Source organism: Cynocephalus volans, chromosome 14 (genome assembly GCF_027409185.1).
Source record: "Cynocephalus volans isolate mCynVol1 chromosome 14, mCynVol1.pri, whole genome shotgun sequence".
NCBI lineage: Eukaryota > Metazoa > Chordata > Mammalia > Dermoptera > Cynocephalidae > Cynocephalus > Cynocephalus volans.
Window position 1 is genome coordinate 1,014,617 of NC_084473.1, and position 23,378 is coordinate 1,037,994.

Here is a 23,378-nt window from a genome sequence, read left to right on the forward strand (position 1 = left end):
ATTGCTGGGCTGGTTACACCATGTCGGGGGCGTGGCCGAGGCCCAAGGCCCCCCTATTTCAAATTTTTATGATTTGGTCTGAAAAAATGTGTTTTCTTCCCTCATCAAAGTTGCCCTTCATCAGTTAATAAAATTTGACTTGCCTGGGCCCCCTCGAAGCTTTCGGTCAATTTTATGTTCGAATCCAGCAGATGCAGGGACTTGTGTTTCTGAAACACTTCATTTCTCCTTGTGTGCTCTGGTTTCAGATTTTCTAGTCTGTCACACTGGCTGTGTTTTGTGAATTTCTTCTTCGTAATAATTTCGAATCCTCGGGGGTATGTGTAAATCATAAATTTGTTCATTTTAATTTTTCCTCTTAATATAAAAGAAGCATGTCGTTTCTAAGCCTTTACCCTAACATCTATTCTGAAAGTGCTTTTCGGGACTCACCTTCCCAAGGGCCCGACGGCCACGGTGAAGTTCCCTCCCAGGGTCAGGTTACCACCTTTAGCAAAAGCTTCCACGGCTCTGTCGTAATTCAGAATTATTACCAAATCAGACACCTAAAATGTAGAAACCCATGTATTTAAAAATAGTTAAGACTAAATACCATTTAAAATATATGTTGATTAAAACTCAAATATTCTACATGTAAAATGTAGCAAAATTTCAGTGTAGACAGAGAGAGAATATAAATATAATATAAATAAAAATAAATATAAATAGGGTGATCAGGCAGATGCCCTGTGAGTGCCACCAGGCGCCAGGCATGTCCTGTGAGGTTCACGTGCACCCACCGCCCCTTCAACCTCCCCAACAACCTCGTAGTAGGTGGCGACTCCCGGGTCTCGTGGGGTCAGTGAACTGTCAGTACTGATGACTGCAGCACGTCAAACACAGGTAGGTGAGAAGCATCCCACCGCTCTCGGATCTCTTCAAACGAGACACTGCACAGAAGCCAGACCCAAAGATCACAGAACGGGGACCACTGGGGACACTTTCCACACGTGTGCTCCTGGCCAGGCCGTGAGCCCACCACCAGGAAACCGCGCACTGGACACTTTAAGGTCGGTCACAGAAATTTGAAATGTCAGGAAGCAAATTAGTGTCCATCGGTTAATGCTTAATACCATGACTTACTTTTTTTCTAAATAAAAGAAAAAACTGGAATGGAATTCAGCTGAACGCTCAAGGCACGGCGGTAAGGACAAAGAATCTGCTTCTCAGGCTCATGGCCACTGTGGCAGAGTCCACGGTCAGAGCCGGAACGTAACAGATCCTCTGGGCAGAGAAGCCCAGCGCCAGTCCCAGCCCCTCTTCTCGACAGCCCGTGACCGGGGCACGTCACTGGCCTCTGGGTCTCTCGTCCTTTTATATGTAAGATCTGCACGACAGGACCTGCCTGACTGGTCTACTGCGAGGATGAGACATGTGTGCCCAGTGCGCCTGGGAAACTGAAGGCCTAAGGCACAGGGCTAAGAATTTGGGCTCAAAATCGAAACAATTTGGGCATGAATTCCACTGCTTCCTTTTGCATGCTGCGTGACCTTGGGCAAATTATTGAGCTGCTCAAAGCTTCAGTTTTCTCCTCTGTAATTGGATATAAAGATAGTAACCACATGCGTAAGGCTGTTTAAGGATGAATTGAAATCATCTGTAAAGCCTGGCAGGTTTATTGCATCTCAATAAGACATGCAAAGGCCATGCAGACTGATGTTTAAAAGATGTCTTAATTTATTAGTTCTATAAATTTTTTGGAGTGTTTAAGTGGATGTTTTCATCTGACCTGCAGAAAAATCCTTTTTATTACCAAATGAGACAAAACGTGGAAGAACCTAAGGAAGTTCCTGCTACTAGTAGGTTCTAAGTAATGTTTTATTTGAATCATTTTATTAAAAAAAAAAAAAAAAAAACAGACAAGCTCCGCAGGGTGAACTAAATGCTTCTTGTCTCTATAGACTTTTCATAAAACTCAATTATCTTTTATATGCATTATTTAAATGAAATTCCAGAGTTCATTTTATACTGCCACAAAGACAAGCTTTGCAATTAAGTTTCTGTAAAAAGCAAGCATAAACAAACTACAAAGATTAGTGAGATATTAACAATAAAAAGTGATAGTTTAAGGCATTCCAAGTGCTCTTTATGTATTAATCCATTTATTTAATCACCAATATAAGCCCAGAGGGAAGGCTATTTTCATCTGTTTTACAGATGAAGAATCCTAGGTGTGCAGAAGCGTCCCACGCAGAGGGTGGGGACAGGCATGCAAAGAGCTGAACTCAGTCTCTGCTTGTACAGTGCAGCCACTACTCCAAGCTGCCTTTTGAAAATAATAGAGAGTATCATTTTATAACGTTTATTTAAAGTCTTTCTATTTCATGAACCGGGATGATAGAACTACACCTTACTTGTACTTGTTTTTCAAGGCTGTCAATGTACCCTATGGCTAAAAATCCAACATTTCCAGAGAATCATGGAGACTCTCATTTTTGGTCTGTAATATACTGAAATTTATATTGCAGCCATTATTAGTGAGTCTCTCATCATTGTTGAAATAAATTCTACTTGAAATAGATCCTGAAAGCATGCCTCCCAGTCCCACAAAGAACTGGAGGGTTGTGCAAAGGGTGGGCTGTGATTAGTGGACCGAGCAGTCAAGCAGGCATGACCTGTTTAGAGAAGACGCCAGTCTGCAGGGCAGGGCAGGGCAGGGCAGGGCGGCCGCGAGAGCTGATGAAAATATGCTCTCCACTAGAGGGCGCACCTTCCAAGGCTTTCATTTGGTTGCATGTAATACAAAAATGCAGTCATAACAAGCAAAACTAAAATATGTTATTTTTATACTACAGATTTATGCAAAAGTTAGTAAAAAAGGTCAAATAAAGATGGAAGAAGAGTCAGCAGAAATATTTCCTCCTAATAAGGCTGAGGGAATTTAAAACTATGGCAACTTGAGCAAATTTATAACAGGACAGCATCAGAAGAAATTGACTGAAATTTGAGAAGAAAATGATTTGAGCATATTTGAAGATTTGATTTACCAGTCACTGAGCAATAAAGCGACAGATGAAAGATTAATATCGTGTATAAGATGATCCCTGTGTAACAGACCTCTGTAAACAAGTACACCCCCGTGTGTAATTTTACTTCATTTAACAGATGCCCAAATCATTAGGAGCAAAGTCATGAACTGAAATAACGTGAAGTTAATCTTTACTTAAAGAATTTGAAGGAGCTGAATATCCCGGGCAGAGGCAGGCAGCCCTGCATGCATTGCCAGTCGCGGCTTGTCAGAGGCTGAGCCGTGTCTGCTACAAGACGCGCCCAGGATGAAAACAGGTAAGACGGTGAGTGAAGGAGATTCTACTCTCAGGAAAGGAAAGGAAAGAAAAATAGGTAGAGATTCATCAAAAAAATAAAAGAGAGCAATTTCCGGAGGTGTCAGTGGTAGATAACACCGGCCAGTCTCGGTGTCCGTGTGCTGGCTTTCAGGTGCTTCCCGAGGACGGGGCAGCTGCAGGTGTGTGCACGACACACTCACCTCAATTCCTACTTCAAATCCCCCACCGAGCCCGGCTATCCCAATGGCTGAAGGTGCAGACCAGTCTAGTAAAAACAAACAAGCAAAAATACAGTATTCAAACATTAGGATTCCTGGACAGATAAATATGGGAAGGAAAAAATGCTAAAATGGAAATAGGGTTTCTTTTTTAAAAAATGAGAGAGTTATTTCCCCCTATGTTTTAAAATGTTCTGTAAAAAGCATACACAACTTTTTAAGTAAAGGATATTTGAAAGGTGTTAGGCATTCATTATGAGTTTCATGGACTCAGAAACCCCTGTTGACTACACTTCCTCCACCAACTTGTGTTAAAGATTAAACTACCCACTAATCATACGTAGCATTTAATAATTCCAACTATCAAAATTTTTATAAAATAATTAAGCTGTAGCTCTAGGTCTTAGGATTTCATCACAGATATAAGAGATCAGAAGGATTCAGGAGAGTTTATTATGATCACCCCTAAGGGTAACACAACATTAAAATGTTTCTATTGTAAATTTCTGAGGGTAAAAATGCTTTGACACCTCTTCTGCCCAGTGGAAGCACAAAAAATAGGCTACAAATGCAAGATTATTAAAACTCTAACAGGATAAATTCCTTAACCTTTGGAAGCAAACGTGCGATAATTCCATATGCCATGATATGGCACATTTTAGGATTACTGTATGCTTATTTTTCCTGATAGCGAGACAGTTATGTTAAACAGGTCTAGATAAAGTACTTTCTGAAAGGGTTAGCAGCTTTCCAAACATCATTTCTTTACTACCACGCATTCTAGATGATAGGATATTGCTTGAATATATCTAGAAATAACCCGTCCGGGCTTAGAGGAGTTTCAATCACAGAAACTGGCGTGTGATAATCCCAAAGTTGTTTTTCATTCCCTGTGTTAGGAACTGTCCCTGCGTTGAGACCACAGGTCTTGGCCAGGATCCCGGGGAACTGGCCGTGCCTTATTTGGACAGCTTTTAAATTACCCTCAGCAGAGAGAGCGGCTGCTGCTCAGGAAGACGGGAGAGGGAAATCCAGGTTTTGAAGCCATGAGAAAAGTCCCCCTGGCTTCTGAGAGGAACCCAGGGCTTGATGCTGATAGATCTTCGCCCTAAGCCCCTGTCCAGGGGGCGGCTGGGGGACCTTAAGGCCTCAGCGCCTCTCCCAGCACTGAGAGCTCCTCACAGATTTCTAGTCCCTCTGATGGGGGACCCCTCGGAAGGTGCCTCGGTTTTGTTTGGTTTTCCTGCTGAGAAGTTTGTGGCAAACACCCAGGCGATGCTCAGAAGAGATCCTGCAGTTCCCACTTTCACGGCCCCGCCCTGAGCTGTTTGCTGTGGGGACACGGGGGCAGGAAAGAGTGAATCTAACTGGTGTTTAAAGGCTGTATGTTCCACAAACACCTAGATTCATTGTAAATGTCACATGCTCTCTCTCAAAATAAAATTAAAGTATCCATGCTGGAAAACAGCTATTAATAGAATAATGTGTTCACTTGTGTAACTGAAAAGCAAATGTTAAATTGGTATAAAAAGAATCTTAATTGGCTGTGACACACCTACATACGTTTTAAATATTACCATAAATGTTGGTTCTTGGGATTCATGGCAAATATATTTTGATTTCGTCTCTAAAAAATCAAGTAATAGATTTTACTCCAGAAAGTAAAACCAAATTATACTGCTCCTGATATGATTCTGCCTTGGGGGAAATCCTTCAAATGTCACAGTTTTGAGGATCCTACACAGAATGGAGAAATTTGCAGATGGCCCCTTATTTTCATATCAACTTTCATAAAAGAACCAAACAAAAACAGCCATGCCATGCAGCTGAGGGATAAGGGTTCACAGCTGACAACAGAAATGCACACACAGTCATGTTTAAGTGAAGTGTGTACAGAACAGGGTCAGATCCACCCCAAGTCCCTTCCTCGACTCTGGGGGAGGAGAGGAGGTGGCGGCTTGTTTCCTTGGCTGTTCACTGGTCCCACAATGTGCACCTGCACCCGGGCAGCCCGTGTTCTGTGAATTTTAGGTGATGAGGGGGGAACCTGTCATCCTCCCTATGAACCGTGTTCCAACTAGAAGCAGGACAAAAGCAGCAGCAAGATTATCCACTCCCCTAGTGAACCGATGTCAACTTACTTCCATCTGGACGACGTGCCAGGACGATCCCACTGCCTCCTCTGGCGGTCACCAGAAACCCAGCCTTGACCACAGACAGAACCGCAAGGCCTTTAGCCTTGGCGATGACGTGGGCTGGAAACATGGAAACAGCGGGTGGGTGAGCATGCTTTCTGCTCAGGCCTGACAGACGAGCCTCAAGCGGATTCAGCACAGACAGGGCTGCAGGGTTTTCACCAGGGACCTCCACGGCACATACAAGCCCTGCATAAAACCTAGTCACACCACAGATGGCACGAGGCCTCCCTACTCCTACAACTCTTTTCTATGTTGTTATTTTTGTCATGCTAAATGCAACATCATAAATACCCCAAAATTCTACAACTGCCAAAACAAATGAGGCAATTGAATGAGATTTTATTGAGTAACAGGGCAAATATTTTAGCAATTTCAATTCATTTAGGACATAACACAATTTAAAAAACAAAAGTTACTATTTTCAAAGAAATTAAGATCCATACAGTATATTAAGGAGAAACTTAAAAAATGACCAAAAGGCACATGGGGCAGAACTTCAATCTTGAACCACACAGCTAAGTTCACCTTTTATTAATATAAAAACTTAGATTCCAAAACAGAAAAACTAAGTGATCTTGATACATTAAAAAGTTTTTGAACTTCATAAAATGAATTTTGAGTATTTGAATACCACTTAACTACTAGTACACTAAAATATAATTAAATTTATATTCCTTTATCCACATTTCAGAGACATTCATTACATAAAATGAGGGTCATTAATATACGTATCCACTAAACACAGTGCCTCACTATTCTGTGAATTTATTTACACAACAGTGCGTCTTTCACACTGACAAGGGACGCCCAAAATATAACTTTGTAGTAATTTAATTGATCATCGTTTTCATCAAATATTCTGTCAAGAAAGTGAAATCAGACATTTGTACACAAAAAGGTTTTGTTGATGTCCCCCCAAAAGACTTAATTTCTAATATAATTAGGCTATTGTTTCAAAATTTAAATTAATAACAGACTCTGAAAAACATTTCATCCAGGAGCATGGAGCAGTGAATATGCAGAACACGGTGGAGCTGTTCCTGGTTAAGCAAAGACAGAAAATAAAGTTGCTTCTTAAACGGCAGTCTAGGAAGTGTACCGTACTTTTGTATTTTAAAAGGCTATAAATATATCGTAATGAGATTGAAAGCTGTATTACATATCATGTAGGTTTATTTTTACAGCCACACTTTGGCAGAACATCTTCTTCAACTCCTCATGTCCTGTTCTCAAAGCTTTCAGAGTTATTATTACTTCTATTCAGAAATATTAGATATAACGAAAGCATATGTTTTAAAAAGACCATATTCCACAGGGCAACTATGGTTTTGCAGATTATCTACCCAAATTCAGGGATGCTGAAATGCCAATAATCCCTAAATAATTCGCCATTAGCTTTTCATTTATAACAGAATGTGCGGATTGCAGATTTACTTTCTAAATCAAGTCTCACGTACATCTCAGAGCCCTTAGCATCAGGGGAGGGCAAACCCACACCACAGAGAGGGTTTAAAGGTCTAGGGGGCTTGTCTTAAACGTGTTGTAGATTTCATCTTCTATCACGTGATCTATCGCCCATGTTTTAGTATAAATAGAACACTGCCCACCACACCCGGAAAGGCCCCAGGGAAGAGGAGCCTGACCACCTGGCAGCTGTGGCCCCCCTCCACATCCACCTGCACCCCTGGGGGTCAGCTCTAGTTACTAAGGCTAATATGTACACTGATTGTCATTTTCTGAGCTTCTCCTCCTGAAAGGGAGCCCAAGGGCCTTTATCTGGAAGCAGAGGAGGGCAAGACAGAATTCTGCTGCGCAAAATCCACGCATGACGATACACACTTAGGGACCTTCTAGCATTAGGAAACATGTGTGGCTGGCCTGACAGGCATGTACATACTCATATGTATTGAGAAATGTCTTCTACCCCTGCCTCAGAATACTGCTTCTGAAAATTCAGCCTTTCTGGTTGAATTTTCTTTAAGCTCTAAACCTTAAATCTTTTAAAACTGTATTAGAACTGCAGATTATGATTCATGAGGTCTGAGTAAACCTCTCACATGCTCCCAGGGATGCCAAGCTGCTGGTCTGTATGCACATGGAATGGCAAGGCTCTAGCAAGCATCTCAAGATGGGAGAAGTGGCCAGGCCAATGTAACAAAAATCAATATTATTATTAGTATTGGTTTTTTTTTTTTTTTTTTCCGTGACCGGCACTCAGCCAGTGAGTGCACCGGTCAGTCCTATATAGTATTGTTATAACAATAACAGGCATTTAAAAAATCATTTAAAATCTGGCTTAGGAAAACAAAACTGGTCATGCACAGTGATTAATTAAGAGGGAAATTAGTCTGCAACATTGCCCAAGCTAGTTTGCATATGAATCTTCTTTGCATGAGATAAGTATTCGATGAAACTCCCTTTGAAAATAACTGGCAGTGTAATGAACAGGTAGTGGTTCCCAAAGGCTCACCTCTGGACCAGCACTTGGGTGGTCAGCCTGACTACACAAGAATTACATGAGAAATGTGTCAAAAATGTGCATTCTTGGCTACACTACACTGAGAGTCTGTTTCAGCAGGTTTGGAGTGGCGTTTAGGGACTGTATTTTAATGACCAGGGGATGCTGATGCACAGCTGTGCTGGGAATTATTAATGTCTTCTTAAATCACTATAGAATGTAAATATTTTATGTGGAAAGAGAAAACACAAAACTGAAATTTATTTATGAGATTAGCTAGTGAGTTTGCAAGGTTAACTTGCAGAGTTTTCAGAAAGAGATGAAAAGGACAGGTGAGTCTGGGGAAGTCTAAGTGGAAAAGGAATACGTGGTGTTTCGGGCACCAGTGCCACCAAGGGCAAAGTCTGTGCAAGGCAGAGGGAGAAGAGGGAGGAAAGAGCGGCCGGTGGGCTGCAGGTCTGCAGCTGCCCTACCTAGGAGACCACCCGGGAAGAGCACTGAGGGGCTTCAGAGCATCTCTGGGTCAGCTGTGGGAAAAGGTGGGTGGTCTGAGCACCCGCTGGTGTTAATGGGGTCCACTGCCTGGAGTGAAAGAAATGGAAAGAGTGCCAATAGCAATTGAGGAGACAAAACAAGTTCGGAAATGAACAGCAAGCACTTGATTTACCTACCGGGAATGATCTTATCAGGTCCATTTCCGGAAGTTATTTCTGTGAATTCTCTCAATATTTTAGCAGCCTTCTTTGCTTCTGATTTCAGATTGGAGGGTATAGGGTTATTCACTGAAAGATTAAAATATATATGCAGTAATGAAAAAATCTACTAAATAGAAGTTAGAAATTTATTGTAATTTCATTTTTCTCGTGCACAGTTAAGCATTAACAAATCATATTCTACCAGAGAAAGGAAATGAACTGGAAACTCTCATTATTCACTATATTATCTCTATTTTCCTAATAAATCAAATCTACTCTGAGATTGGAAAACCTTAAACTCTCAAAACCTCAGGAATTATAAAACCATGGGATCCAAAGGATCTTAAATCTGGTCAAACTTTCCCAAACCTCCCCTGTAATTAACTCACCTTAATGCTAACACAAAAAGATTAAAAATTTAAAAATTAACAAAAAAATATGTTTTACAGTTTGTCCGTAATATCCAATATAAAATTTAATATGACGGTACTTCAAAAAGTTTGTGGAAAGATTTGTATTATCTTTCAATTCTAGTTTTCCACAAACTTTTTGAAGTAACTTCATACATTTCACTATTCTGTCAAAAATGTTTGAATTGGCTGTCTTAATAGACTTTCCCACTAGTAAGATTCCAGGAGACTTGGAAATTGAGTGATTACTGCAAGTGACAAATGCCTGCATCTGTACAGCATTCCACATTCTCAGCGTTGCTTGGATATTCATAGAACCACGTGAGCATTGATTTGTGGTATCGAAGCTTACATAACCTCCAGCTCGGATGTAGACTGGGGACAATGGGCTATCCCCTGTCCCTGGACAAGGGGTCATAAGAGCCACAGCAGTGGAGTGGCTTCGCCGTGGACCTCACGAGCACTGGTGCTGAGGACCCCCCGTCTGGCTGTCTGCAGCTGGGAGGCACACGCGTGACTGTAGGGCTGCGGGATCCAAGGTTAGTGGCATTCTACTGCTCCACTCGTGTGACCTACAGAATGCAGATGAAGGTGCGCCGAGGGAAGCCTGACTTGGACCAATTGACCAGACAGCGTAGGGAAAAGAGCCTTTTAATTTTTTTTTTTTTAATTTTAGCAAAATACAGATATTCCTAATAAAATAATGTGATGCATTCTGGTGCCTGGTATGTTTGAAATATGTGATTTATTTTAAAAGTGGAAACCGAATTACAGTCATATCGGAATTCTGTTTTCTTAAAAAGAAATCAGTGTTGTTGTGTTCCAACACAGGAGAATTAGCAAGAATCAAGCCATGGGAAAATTGATCCCACAAATCGTCAATGGTATTGGTTTGCCTAGAGAAATCTATTTCATGTACATTTTATGCAAGCAAAGTGAAATGTGTGTGGGGGGCTGTGTGTCCTTTTCTCCTGTTTTAAATTGCATTGCATCACACTATTAGTATGTTTTGAACAGTGCATTTTTACTCAATTTTATTTCAGAATAGTTAAAATATTGGCTCTCCATGAAGGCCTTTAAAATCAAGTTATGAGATATAATTTACAAAATAAAATTCACCTATTGCATAGGTTTGGCTCAGTGGGCTTGGACAATGTGTAGACCCCCTACCATGTTTCCATCTCTTACACATTCTGTCCCTGCCCTTTGTGACCAGGGAGTCGACCCTGACCCAGCCTTGGGTCACCATATGTGAGTTTTGCCTGTGCCAGAATTTCATGTAAATACAAGTAAACATTGTGTATTCTTTTCTGCCCAGCTTATTTCACTCACCACCAAATGAGTGAGATCCACTCATGTTGCCACAGGGACCGAAGCTGGGCTCTTTCTGCTGCCTGGCAGGGTTCACGCTCTTCCGCTCACTTGTTGACCAACAGTGGGGTTTTTCCCAGTTTTAGGCTATTACAAATAAAACTGCTGTGAATATTCATGTTTAAGCCATTTGTGGACAAACATTTTATTTCACTTGGGTAAATACCTAGGACAGGAATTGCCTTCATATGGTACACACGTTTAATGATGTAAGAAGCCACAGAAGAGTTCACTAAAGTGATTGTTCCATCTACACCTGTGGAATATACTAAAAAGCAAATGTACTTCTCAGGGCCTGGTTTTCCAAAGCCTTGCAGTTTCAAATATTGACCTTGCGGAGGACTGGAAATTCTCCTCAGGCTATAAGTCTCTGGTGCAAAATAAGAATTGTGGCACAGCAAGGTTGCTGGCTCAAGGACAGACTAGTTACCGATTGTTATGTAAAGATACTGAGACATTGCTGTAAGATCACTTAATTGCCTTACTGGAATGTCATCCGACTTGTTTCACTGAGTGTTACCAGCCTATATTGTTAAACTATAATGCCACCTATGTTCTCTTCCTGTAACTTCCTGGTCTGGAAAATAAATGCAGGAAGAGAACCCAAATTTGGGGTTAATTTCCCAAGGAAGGGATGCCTCTCGCTGGAGGGTTCTGGGGAAGTTAACCGGGTCGGGGCTTCTCACTGCTCGAAAGAGATGGGCTTTGAGTAATCCTTTGCATCTCTGTCACCCAGGGGAAGTGGGGTGACAAATCCGTGGGGGGGTGAAGCAACACAAAGCAACATACACCGAGAGTCCTGGTCACTCCCTTTCCTCACCAACACTGGGTATGGCCAGGTGTTTGATCTTTAGTCATTACAGTGGGTGCAGGGTGGCATTTTGTTATGGATTCAGTTTTTGTTTCCCAGATGACTCCTGACGTTGAACACTTTTTTCTGGGCTTATTTCTGTATCATGTGGTAAGTGCCTGTTCACGTCTTTTGCCCATTTTAGAAAGTGCTTTGTGTTTTTGTCGCTGTTGTCAAAGATCCTTACACATCAGAGATGCATCTCCATCTTCAGTATATTCAGCATATTTTCAGGACGTTTTTCCTAGTCTGTGGTTTGCCTTATCATTTCCCTAATTGTGTCTGTTGAAATTTTAGGGGCATATTTTAAAAAAACATTTAAACTTTTCTTCCCAATTTTGGTGCTCAAATTTCATGCATGTTACATTATTTCCCCCCCCCCCCGCACATGTTACTGAGGTCTGCTGGTTTTTCCGCAGCCTCTTTTCTCTCTCTGCTTCCTTTTGGGTATTTTCGACAGCTGTGTCCTTAAGTCCACTGTGGCTCCAGGTCTGCTATTCAGACCATCAGACGGACTTTTCACTTCAAATACCACGTTTTCAGCTCTGAATGTTGCATTTGGCTGTTTTTCGTACCTCCCATTTCTGTCCTCACGATGTTTATGTTCTTTTCAGTCCTGGAACGTACAAGGACGCTTCGAAAAGTTCGTGGAAAAACAGAACTAAAACACGAATCTTTCCATGAACTGTTTGATGTCCCCTAGTATTTAAAGTAGGCGTTTTAATCCTGCCTGGTACGCGTATCGTTTGGGGTCTGTTTTCAACTGATTTCTGGCAAGGTGGACGTTGTCACATGTGCAGCACTAGCTGTCGCTGTCCCCTCCGGGCGGTGGCGGTACCTGTGCTGGCAGCCGCTGGGTTGACCTTCTCCAACTCGTGCCCGTGTGTGGAGCAGCCCTGGGACTTCTGCGGCCACCCTGCTGGGGTGTGACCCCCTGGGGTGTGACCCTCCGGGGCGTGGCCTCTGGGGTGTGTCCCTCCAGTGTGTGTCCCTCCGGGGCGTGGCCTCCCGGGCTGTGCCCCCCCCCCCCCCCCCCCCCCCCGCCGGCTGCTCCTCCTCGTCGCCCCGGGTGTGGAGCGGACTCTGCGCTCTGCTCGGAGCTGCTGTCCCCCGCCCTGTGCGGCCCGGGACTTGCGCCCCTCTCGGCTGCCCTGAAAGTCGCCCTGTGCACACGGAGCTCACGTCTGTCCGGAGACGCGAGGGGACCCTCCGCACATCTCTGGACCCTCCCCGTCCTGGTGACAGCGCAGCTCCCGCCGCTCCTCTCCAGGGGCTCGGACACGTCTCGCGCGGGGCAGTGTCACTCCACGCATGTCGTCCAGGTTTCCGGCTGTGACCGAAAGTGGCAATTCCGACACCAGTTTCTTCGTCACGGCCAGAAGCTCTCGGTGGACTTTAAATTTGCTGTTGTCCGGTGACTCGTTGACTCTTTCCATTCTGTCTAACGTGTTTCTTTTTCTGGTCCATTTGTAGGCGTGATTCTCTCTTTCTTATTGATTCATGTATTAAGGAAATTAACCTTTTTTTCTGGAATATGAGTCACAAATATTGATTCCCAGCTGACAGGGAGTTTGCATATGATGGTTTTTTCTACCTTTTTTCCCTTAAAGAAATCAAACTCATCTTCTAAGTCTTACCAGTTTCTCTTAACTAACTAAAGTAATTCTCAGGTTCGAATGGAAAAATAAGCAAGAACTAGGAAAAAATACGTAAAAAGAGAGTAAGGAAGGGACCAATTCTGCCGGAAACTGTGACATATTATAAGGCCTCGATAATTACTGTTTTGTAGTGAACGCAAATACAGGCAGGAAAAGCAGTTTTACAAAATAGAAAATTCAAAAATTGATCCAAATATATAAAAGAATCAGTACATGATAAAGACAGCACCTCAAGCCAAGGCTGAAATGAGGTGCTGTTCAACAGTGGTCTATGGGGGAAAAAATAGAGACGCGTCCACACCTTCACGGTACATGGGGACGATCTCCAAATTCATGAAAGATATAAAATGTCAAAAATCAAATCACAAAAGAACCAGAACTTATAGAAAAAATAGTTTTCAATTTCATGGTGCAAAAAGCCCCAAGGATGACAACAAAATTTCTATATTTTTAAGCGAACAGGAATTATGGCATAGTACATTAAAAAATAAAGGGAAAAGTATACGTTTGCAAATACTGAAGAAAAGGGCACCCCACTGTTAACACCCACCAGTACTTCTGTTGGCATTTTAGTGTCTGCTCCGAATTATTCCTTTTGCTGAACACATAGACTGTTTCACTTTTAGCTATTACAGGTGCTGCCTTTGGATGGTGATTATCTTAGGATAGAATCCTTAGAGTTGGAATTTTTTAAAAGTTCGTATTACATTATCAAAACACTTTCCAAAAAATTATTCGTGTTTGGAACCACTGGGTATTACCATAAAAAACATCCCCAGTGCTCCTGGGGAGGCTGACGGAGGCACAGCAGGCATACCATAAAGACAAAGGCGGGGTGATCTATCTTTATTTGAAATTATCTGAGTACTAGAGACTCTTCTTTTGTTCACACTTCCTGTTTTGCATACTTTCTGTTCATGCTCTTTGCCTATTTTTCTGATGTCATACTCCTTCTGACTATAATTTCAATTATATTGCAAGTCTACGCCTCAGCTTTCTGTTTTAAAATTTTATTTATAATTTTCAGCACCCATCTTTATATAGCAACATCTCTCTGGGCTCTCTACTGTTTTATTTCTACCTATTATAATGAACAAAGACTTTCATTAAAAAAAATTATGCAGCTATATTTCTATATTTTCTTCCAGAGCTTTTATTTTACGTTAAATATTTTACCCACCTCAAACTTATATTGGTATAGAATGTGAGGTAGGAACCTAATATTTTAAAAATATACAAAACAGTTTATTGAATAAGCCATGATACAATTAAAAATGAAACCATCATGACAGAAGCAAAAAAATAAATAAATAATATTCATTTAAAAATACATGACAGTGTGACATGGTAGATTAATAAATTATTCCAGAACTAGTCACTCATATTAAAATGAAATAAAATTAGATTATATCACATAATACACATAAAATTTCAATGTATTGAAACCTAAATATTAAAAGCAAAATTTAATGGTTTCAAAATAAAATAAAAGAGAATATCTATATTATTTGGGGTATGGAGGAATTCCATAAACAAGGCACAACGGTAAAGGGAAGCTGTAGACCTATTCAACTACACTAAAAAGACATATCAATACACACTTAAAAAATAAAAATATAACCCACAGACTGGAGGACATTTATACATATAAATCAGAGATTTGAGATCCAGACTATATAAAGATCTAAAAAGCAATAAAAAGACAAATAGCACAATATTTGTACTTTGCACTGGGCAAAGTGTGCAATTAATCTATAGAAGAGGTAATCTCCATGGCCAATATACAAAAATTGATCAAATTGACTAGGAATCAGGAGGTACAAAGTAAGAACATAGTGAGTTACCATTTCTTATCCTGTAGATTGAAAAAAGCTACGGATCCGCTGGGAAGTGTGTGTAGGGCTGGGGCCCAGAGGGAAGCCCCATGCCCCGTGGTGGGTGGTGGTGGGAACATCAGCAGCACAGCTGGGACAGCTGCACCAGCAGAGGCAATGGCACTTCCTAGGATGGAGATGCCCCAAAGGGAGCACTCACAGGTACATATTGTCACCCAGTCCATGCATCCACCTGGATCCTGTGAATGTAAACTATTTGGAAAACGGGTCTTTGCTGATTTAATTAAGTTAAGGATCTCCAAGATGAGATCACTGTGGATTCCCCAGCTGGGACCAAAATCCAGTGATTAGTGTCCTTGTGAGAGACTGGAGACACAGAGGGAGGGGAGGAGAGGAGAGGCCATGTGGCCACGGAACAGTGTGGACACATGCCCAGGAACACCTGGCCCTGCCACGCCTGGACTTCCCACTTCTGACCTCCACGACTGCAGAGAATGCGTTTCCGTTGCTGTAAGCTAACCAGTTTGTGGCAATTTGTGGCAGCAGCCCCAGAAACTAACACAACATGTATAGAATGTGCACCAAGGCAATGTTTTTAAAAGCAAAATCATAATAAATAAAAATGAATACATTTATAATAACAACCTAAATTTTCCTCAAAAGAAGGATGAATACATACAGTTTGTTATAGTATTAAAATGAAATTCAACAGAATTTCAAATAGACTAGAACTATGCACATCATCTTGGAAAAATATGAATATTGAAAGGACCAACAAATTGCATAAAGATACACAGAGTATGACACATTTATGTAAATGCTTTAAGGCATGCACAAAAAGAAATGTGTTATTTATGGAGATATTATATATGTATAAATGTATAATACTTGATTTGGTGGTAAATGGGAGGGGGGCACTGGGCAAGGGTCAGAATCAGTTAGAGTTAACAGGAGACTTGAGCAAAATTGAGGCTATTTTTCCTTAGGCTGTGTAGTGGGTCACAGATGTGAATAATGTTATGGTCTCTTGTGTGTCTGAATGATTATGTAAACATTATTCAGTACTAACTGAATATTGTATAATTAAAATATTTAAGATACTAGCAGGAACTTATGACTCCAGCTGTAAAAATTTATATTATGGATAATTATTCCATAACTTGTCTAACATTTCAAACCTGAATTCTCAGGGTCAACAGTATGCCTCGCATGAAGAGGTGTGGAAAAGTGAAAGTGGATTCTTATGTTTTACGCACACATAAGCCCCCCCACACCCTCAGACATACACACAAAGGAAACTCAAGGCAGGGATCTGGTGACAGGCTGTGCACTAAATTCCTGTTTGTTTGTTGCATGCACTTGTACAACATTGATAATTCTGGAATTTAAATTTTTAGGACCCAATGTAAAGTTACTCATTTTCTCAATAATCACGTACTTGTTTAAAATCAAACTGTCCCATTTTAATGATGGCCTTGAGAGACTGAAAGCCTGATGCTCTTTTACTTGCAATCCTGAATGTGAGAGAGATAAACACAAATTCTCAGAAGCATGTCATTCTCCCATCAGGAATAAATCTTAAGACACCTATTCAAAATGATGTACGTTTACCAATATACTTCTAAATTTTCCTGTTATTGATGCTTTGATTATACAGTCTGGATTTAGAGGGTCTTAGAAAACATATGAATGAGGAAAATTGCAAGTGACTATTTGGGCCTTTAAAGTACATCTTATGGAGGCAGATTTTAGTCATGATTTGAGGTAACGTACCCACAATGGAAAGTTATTTGGTATTCTGCAAGGGATCAAAAAATTTATATACAGTAAGAAACATTTCTAGTTTTCCAAATTTCCAATGAAGTACTTACAGAATTGATAGATTTTGAAAACTCTCATTAGGGAGTACACACTCAGGTGGGACCTGGCTTCATTTCATTTCAATTGCTAAAAAGGAGAGAAGACCCTGAGATGGTATGAGTTTGCATGACAAGTGAGCATATAACTGTAAAATCCACTGAGGTTAACGTCTGTTTGCAAGGTAAATATGTCAGCTGTGATTTGCATTACAACTAGATAATGTATTTGTTTTCTGACTTTCTGTTGGTGTCTAACCTCAGTTTTCACCGAATGACTGGGTTTGTTACGTGCGGAGGGTTCATTCTATCAGGTGTGGGGCTGGTCAGCCAGGTGTCTGCCTGAGCATGGACCTCCCAGATCGTTGCGTGGGGCTGTCCCTGGGAGGCAGCTGCCCTGAGATGGTGACATGCCGCTCCCATGCCAAGACGGGTAGGAAGCAGTGCGTCTCCTCTACCCTCTCCTCCTTCCTGGGCACCTGCTGACAGCAGAGCTCAGGAGGGAAGGACAGAAGCCCTCTTCCTCCCGGTGCAGGACAGCGCCCACTGCCCAGAACAGCCACGTCAGACTAGCACAAGGGAGCGTGTCCCACCTGAGTGTGTACTCACTAATCAGAGCTTTCAAAACCTAACACAGTAAGCAATAGAGATTTTAAAATATGATTTCTGATCCCCCTATGGTATTAGCTAAAGAAGAAAGATGTAGAAGTGTTTGGAATTTTAACTTTCTAACTTAGGACTAGATTTTACTTGTTTTTACATGTATTCTAATCACTTTGGAGGTGGAAAAATGGGTAAAACACTTATCAAATATGATTATAATTATATTTTTAGCACTTTGCATAGAATTCAGAATACACTGTTTGCAAGTCCTTCTGAAAAAAAGCAAAACGGTGATTGTGCCTTTTTCGTTAAATATTAAAATGGATAAAAAGATGTGTTATCGTTGCTGTACCAAGTGCTGCTATCAGTAAGCACACCTCAAAACAATTTAACATTATAGGATTATACCCCATGCTTTCCTCTGTCAGACCCTAGATACACTGTTTCCTTCCGCTCCACCACTTTCCTGCTCACCTACAGCAGGTGTAGCAGGCGGGGTCCAAACAAGAGGTAGAAATCACACAGCGGGTTAAAGGGGAGAAGGTTAACACAACAATTACTATGACTACAGATATAAGGAAACTGTTTACGACAGCCTAGGCTGAGAGAATCCTCAGGAAGGACAAGCTTGGAAGAGATTCAGGGCTCGTTGGAAAAAGTGTGGTTCAGCCCTGGGAGAGCAGAGAAGTCCAGCGCTGGGCCCTGGCAGGAGCTGCTGGCGAGAAGCGGTGGGCAGCGGGGGTGAGGCATGCTTTGGAGTCTGGGGGCTGGTGGGACTGGGGCCCTTCAGGCGGTGGGGGCTCTGTTCCTGAGCAGAGGGGGCTGCACAGAGGACTTCACGGGGCCCAGGCTTGAGGTCAAAGTGGCCTCGTCCTGGGCTGGTGGCTGGTTGGGCTCTGCTAATGGCCCTCCCTACCCCAAAGTCCCCCCCAGTCCCCTCCACTGAGGAAGCTTCCCATCCTGACCGCTTTAAAAGGAGGGCTATGTAAAGGAATTCCGCTGTTTATCCCAGAGCACTGCTGACAAGCACTTGGGAGCTGGAAGGCAGTAAACTGATAACCAACCCAGACACAGTGGGGTTTGGCACACGACAGCCCTCAGGCCAAATCCAGCCACCACCTGCTCTCCTATGGCCTGTGGAGTAAAAGCGTTTTTTACACTTTTTGATAGTTGAAAAAAACCGAAGCAAAAGAAGAATAACATATTGTGTGAAAGACATTTTCAAAGATGACTAGGTAAAATCACGTTGGAGGTCAGCAGCAACAGTTGGATATTTGTGCTCTTTTGAGGAGAAACACTCAACGAACCCCAAATAAGTGAAGGGTTATACCTCCCAATAAAGACAAGGTCATTGTTCTCACCAGTACAGACTTGCATTGCAAAAAAGAATTCAGATATCATATCTTGGTTTTCATCAATAAAAATGTTGTGGAAGTTTGTTTTCTCTCTAGTGTGCCTACATAAAATTCTAAATGTTGCATTCTCAGCTCGTAAAGCCTACTATTCGTACCATCTGGCCCTTTACAGGCAAAAATTTGCCAACCTCTGACCTACTGGAATATGAAGCATTCTTCCTGACCAATTTTAAGTGCTGCCTTCTATAGGGAACCACGCTACACGGCCCTGCAAATAAGTGAGCCCCGACCAGGGCTGGGTTCTGCTGGCAGGCACTGCGAATGGGGTCCCAGCGGCAGTGTGCTTGTCCAGCAATTGTCCCCATTCTCCTGTGGCCTCGGGGGTCTGCCCTTCCTCCCAGAGCACCCAGCTTCCTCACCAGGAAAACAATCACCTGAGATGCGCTGGGAACAATCCGCCCACATCTGGTTTATGTGCTGGGTAAGGACACTTTTTTCTTCTTTTTTAATATTCCACCAGGGCGTCACACTGACTCCCACTGACTGACCCTGACCGCATCTCTGGGACGGCGGGGGGGGGGGGGGGGGGGATGGGGGCGGTGGCGGCTGCGTTTCCTTCTCAGCCCCAGCTTGGCGCTGTCTTCTCTACGGCTCCACCTGCTTCCACTTACATGCAAACCTCACATGACCACCTGCTCAGGTCCTGTGACTTTAAGCACCTCTTGTATTTGATAATCCTCTTAAGTTTTATCTATTTAACCTTCTCCTAAATTCCAGACTCACAATATCCATTACAGCATCCCAAATTTAACATATTCAAACATAGCTCAGACGTCCCACCTGCTCCAGCAGCCTCCTCTCCAGGTTAATTTCATCCAGAGCTCACACTCGAACCCTGGGCCCGCTGTGACTTCTCCACTTCTTTCGTGCCCCATAGCCAACCCGCCAGGAAACCCTATCAGAACACAAACCTCCTAAATTCATTCAGAATCTGACAACATCTCATCTCCTCCCCTGCTACCAGCTTGATCCAAAGCAGAACATCAATTCTTGTTGGGTCTGTTCAGCAAGGAAACAACATGTTTCCTTGTTCCCAATATAAAGCCCAAAGGGCCATTTCACCAAAGAAAGGCTCAGTCTAAGTAATATCTCAGGTCATATTACTTCATTGCTTAGATTTCTCAAAGTTTTCTCATCATATTGAGATGACTGGTCTGCACCGTGGCCGATGCCGCTCGTGTGTGCGCGTGTATCTCCTACACATCTCCCTCACTAGAACCCCAGCAACGTGAGGATGTGCAAGCTGACTATTTTATTAACTATAATATCTCCAGCACACACCATAATGCCTGACATACAGTACATGACCTGTAAATATTTGTTAATTATTTATTTGTTGAATAAAGTATTAGTGTGGCTTTTGGGAATTAAAAGTCAATTTGTGAGAATCCCTGTGAAGATTCATTTACACAGAACATCCAATGGATTTAGAAGAAAATGTTCTGAATAACTCTGCCTCTCAGACTAAGTAACATGTCCCAGACCCTGAGGTGGTGGGGGGGCGGGGGGCATAAGGGGAGCGATGTACAAGTTGATGGGATGGTGCCCCCAAATAGCCCTTCCCAGGAGGACAGCAACAAACAAAAAACAAATGGGAAGGTCTGAAAGCATGAGGCCAGGCAGCAAGACCCAGGTAGACCACATACACCCCACTCGGGAGATAAGTGTCGAGGGGACTGGGTTACAGCTCACCCCACAGAGCTTCCCACAGCCCAGAAGCCCTGGGAATCAGATCCCATGCGCAGAAGGAAGCTTTGCTTGTTATTCTGTAAGAGAGCTGGACTGCCAGGCCTTGTGAAGGGCTGACACTGTCAGCTATTAGTTGAGCACTACTATCTTTAGGATTAATGGTAACCAAAGACTAAACAAGCAAATGTGTGTGGGGAGTGGGGACACCCCAGACACTTCTTGTCAACCCCACCCTGAAACACAGTTGCCTCTGGGGAGAAAGGGAGGTCCAAGCTTGGTTAAAAATAAGGACGTGTAATGGAATTTTTGTACTTCCAGAGCCTCACACCCATACATTTGTCTTCTCCTCATGCTTCCTTTGTGCTCTCTCCTCTTCCACCACTGAACTGTACAATCCCTACAGCCAGAAATAGACATTTTTACTAATCTTCGAATCCCCTAAAAGTGCCTTGTTCATATATCTAGATGGTCAATACATTTTAGTTACATATCTCATACACATATGTATGTATATGCATATCTACTTCTATATATCATGTTACGTATATCATATATCTAGATGTTCAATAAATTTTAATTACAAAATCTATATCATATACATATGTGCATATGATAAACTAAACAAATCTGCTCTGACAAGGTCAGCTAAAAATTGCAGTGCCTTAGGAAGCTTCGGATAAGTCAGCAGACTGTCCACATGCCCTGGAAAACATTATCATAAGACTGTTCTAGAAGCCAGACATGCTGGCACCAGAAGTAATAAAAGAACCTAGAATGCTTCTTATAACCCTTATCCTAAATTCCTGCATGTAAGATGTAACCTCGTAACAATCCAAAATCTCTCTCTCTCTCTCTCTCTCTCTGTACTAGCCAATAGGAAAACTGATGTAATGATTAGGGGGCTGAACTCCTCTCTTTTGATTCTCTCCCTTCACGTGATTATAAAATATTGAGTTCTGCTGGCCCCTTCAGAGTGCATTTTTCAGGGCAATCTGACCTGTGCATTTTTCCAGCTGCAGTCATCACAGTGACTCAACAAACTCCATGGTCATATGTTCAGCCTCAGTATCTTTTAGGTGAACACATATATCATACATCTATACGTACATCTATATATCATATTACATATGTCATACATCTAGATGCTCAATACATCTTAATTAGTTAATTGTAGTGGAAATTTGTTCTTTTTGCTTTTGAATTTACTTTATTTTGGAAGCAGCACAGTTTGCTTTCATTGATGCTGTGGCACCTGAAGAGGAGCAGGTGACCCAAATCTGCAATATTAGGACAAATCTCCTTGTGCCACAGCAGAAGTTCAAAACCAAAGTTGGTCCAACACCAGCACCTAATCAGAGACTTCTGTAGGAGCTTCCAGAATGACCTTTTCCAAGGCACTTCCATTTGGACTTGCTGCAGGAGTTTGACTCTACATGGGGAGAGTCTGAGAGCAAAGCCACACAAGAGGTGGGGACAGAGCCTGGGCTTGGCTGTGCCTCGACTGAAGTCGGAACAGCTCTGGACTTTTTAGTCCCATGGACCGGTATAATCTTTTTCTGTTAAAGCCAATTTCGACGAGATTTTCTAACACATGCAGCTAAAGTACAGGAAATAATACATAAATGTTAACTCCCCAAAGCCTTTCGACTTTGAACTCTCCCAGCCACGCAGTATTAGACCAATCAAATAAGCAAATGCCACAGTTGAAAGTTGCTATGGCAATATCCTGCCATAGGGGAATGTCAGGTCACGGCCTGTTGTGTAAACACGGAAGGAGATGTACTGGACTCTGGAGTCGATGCATCCTGCTTGCCTGCAGACTACCGTACTCCTCCTAGAACCACTCCTGTCTCACTGTAAACTAGCTGTGGACAAGGCTGGACACAGTAAGGACATCTTGAGTGTGTCAGCCAAACTACAAAAAATATTACAGATTCTGCTAAACTTCTGATAAAATCATATTGCCAGGTCATAAAGATATACAATAAATTTCTTTGTCAGAACAAAAAATATTTAAATGAAAACTTAGATATAAGCTTCAATTCCTGTCCTCAGCATCAAATCCTAGACTGCCCTGATTTCATTTGCTGTGCTGTAAGTTACACAGAGCATGATCTGATCAGGGTGTTGAGTCATACTTTATTATGCTGCTAAAGTTATGAAGATATAGGTCATTACTAATAAGCCTGTTAAACTTTAAATCACGGTTAGCATGTGAACATTCGTAAGAGTCTTACGTCTCCTGAATTCCCAGGCTGAGCAAATCTCTATAAACATTTGAGTTTTTTCCTAGGAGAAGTATGGCTGACAAACCTCAAGTTAAGGAACTCTTAGATGTAATGTTTTCTTTAAAAAGCAATTACAATATTTGAAATTGTCCATACTAAGACAATTTTTTAAAAAAATTAGGAAAGGTTTATAAAATACTGGGAAGAAAATTTTTACCTTGGTAAACTCAAGAGCTCAAATGAGCTTAAGATGTGGAAATACTTTACATATTGATAAATAGGCTAGGGTTACTGGAGGCATACGGTGACACTAGAATCCTACTTGGAGCAAACTGCCACACAGGGTGAGAAAGCTGGCTGCTGTGTCCAGCACAGACCTCCACCAAGGGTCAGGAAGGAAAGCAAGGAAGACCCAGAAAGCAAGGAAGACCCAGAGCCCCTCCCGCCACCTCGTTACCAGAGTTCAGGGTTCCCAGACTTTCCTTCTGTCCACAGCACCCATTACATTATTTTACTCAGTGGACTCTAAATCATGAAAGGGGCACCTATAGGAAAAGTAAGCTTAAAA

The 23,378-nt window shown here is 42.1% G+C and overlaps 1 protein-coding gene across 1 annotated transcript in view; it reads right to left on the reverse strand.

Annotated features, from left to right (window-relative positions):
• Positions 1-23,378, reverse strand: part of SH3YL1 (SH3 and SYLF domain containing 1) — a 39,283-nt gene that overhangs the window by 13,842 nt on the left and 2,063 nt on the right. The window contains exons 2-6 of the mRNA XM_063078891.1: positions 10,638-10,763; positions 8,872-8,982; positions 5,686-5,799; positions 3,527-3,591; positions 433-545 (exon numbers count right to left, since the gene is read on the reverse strand). Of these exons, the coding sequence (XP_062934961.1) occupies positions 433-545; positions 3,527-3,591; positions 5,686-5,799; positions 8,872-8,982; positions 10,638-10,662 (428 nt within the window). The 5' untranslated portion in view covers positions 10,663-10,763. The remainder of the gene's footprint in view (positions 1-432; positions 546-3,526; positions 3,592-5,685; positions 5,800-8,871; positions 8,983-10,637; positions 10,764-23,378) is intronic.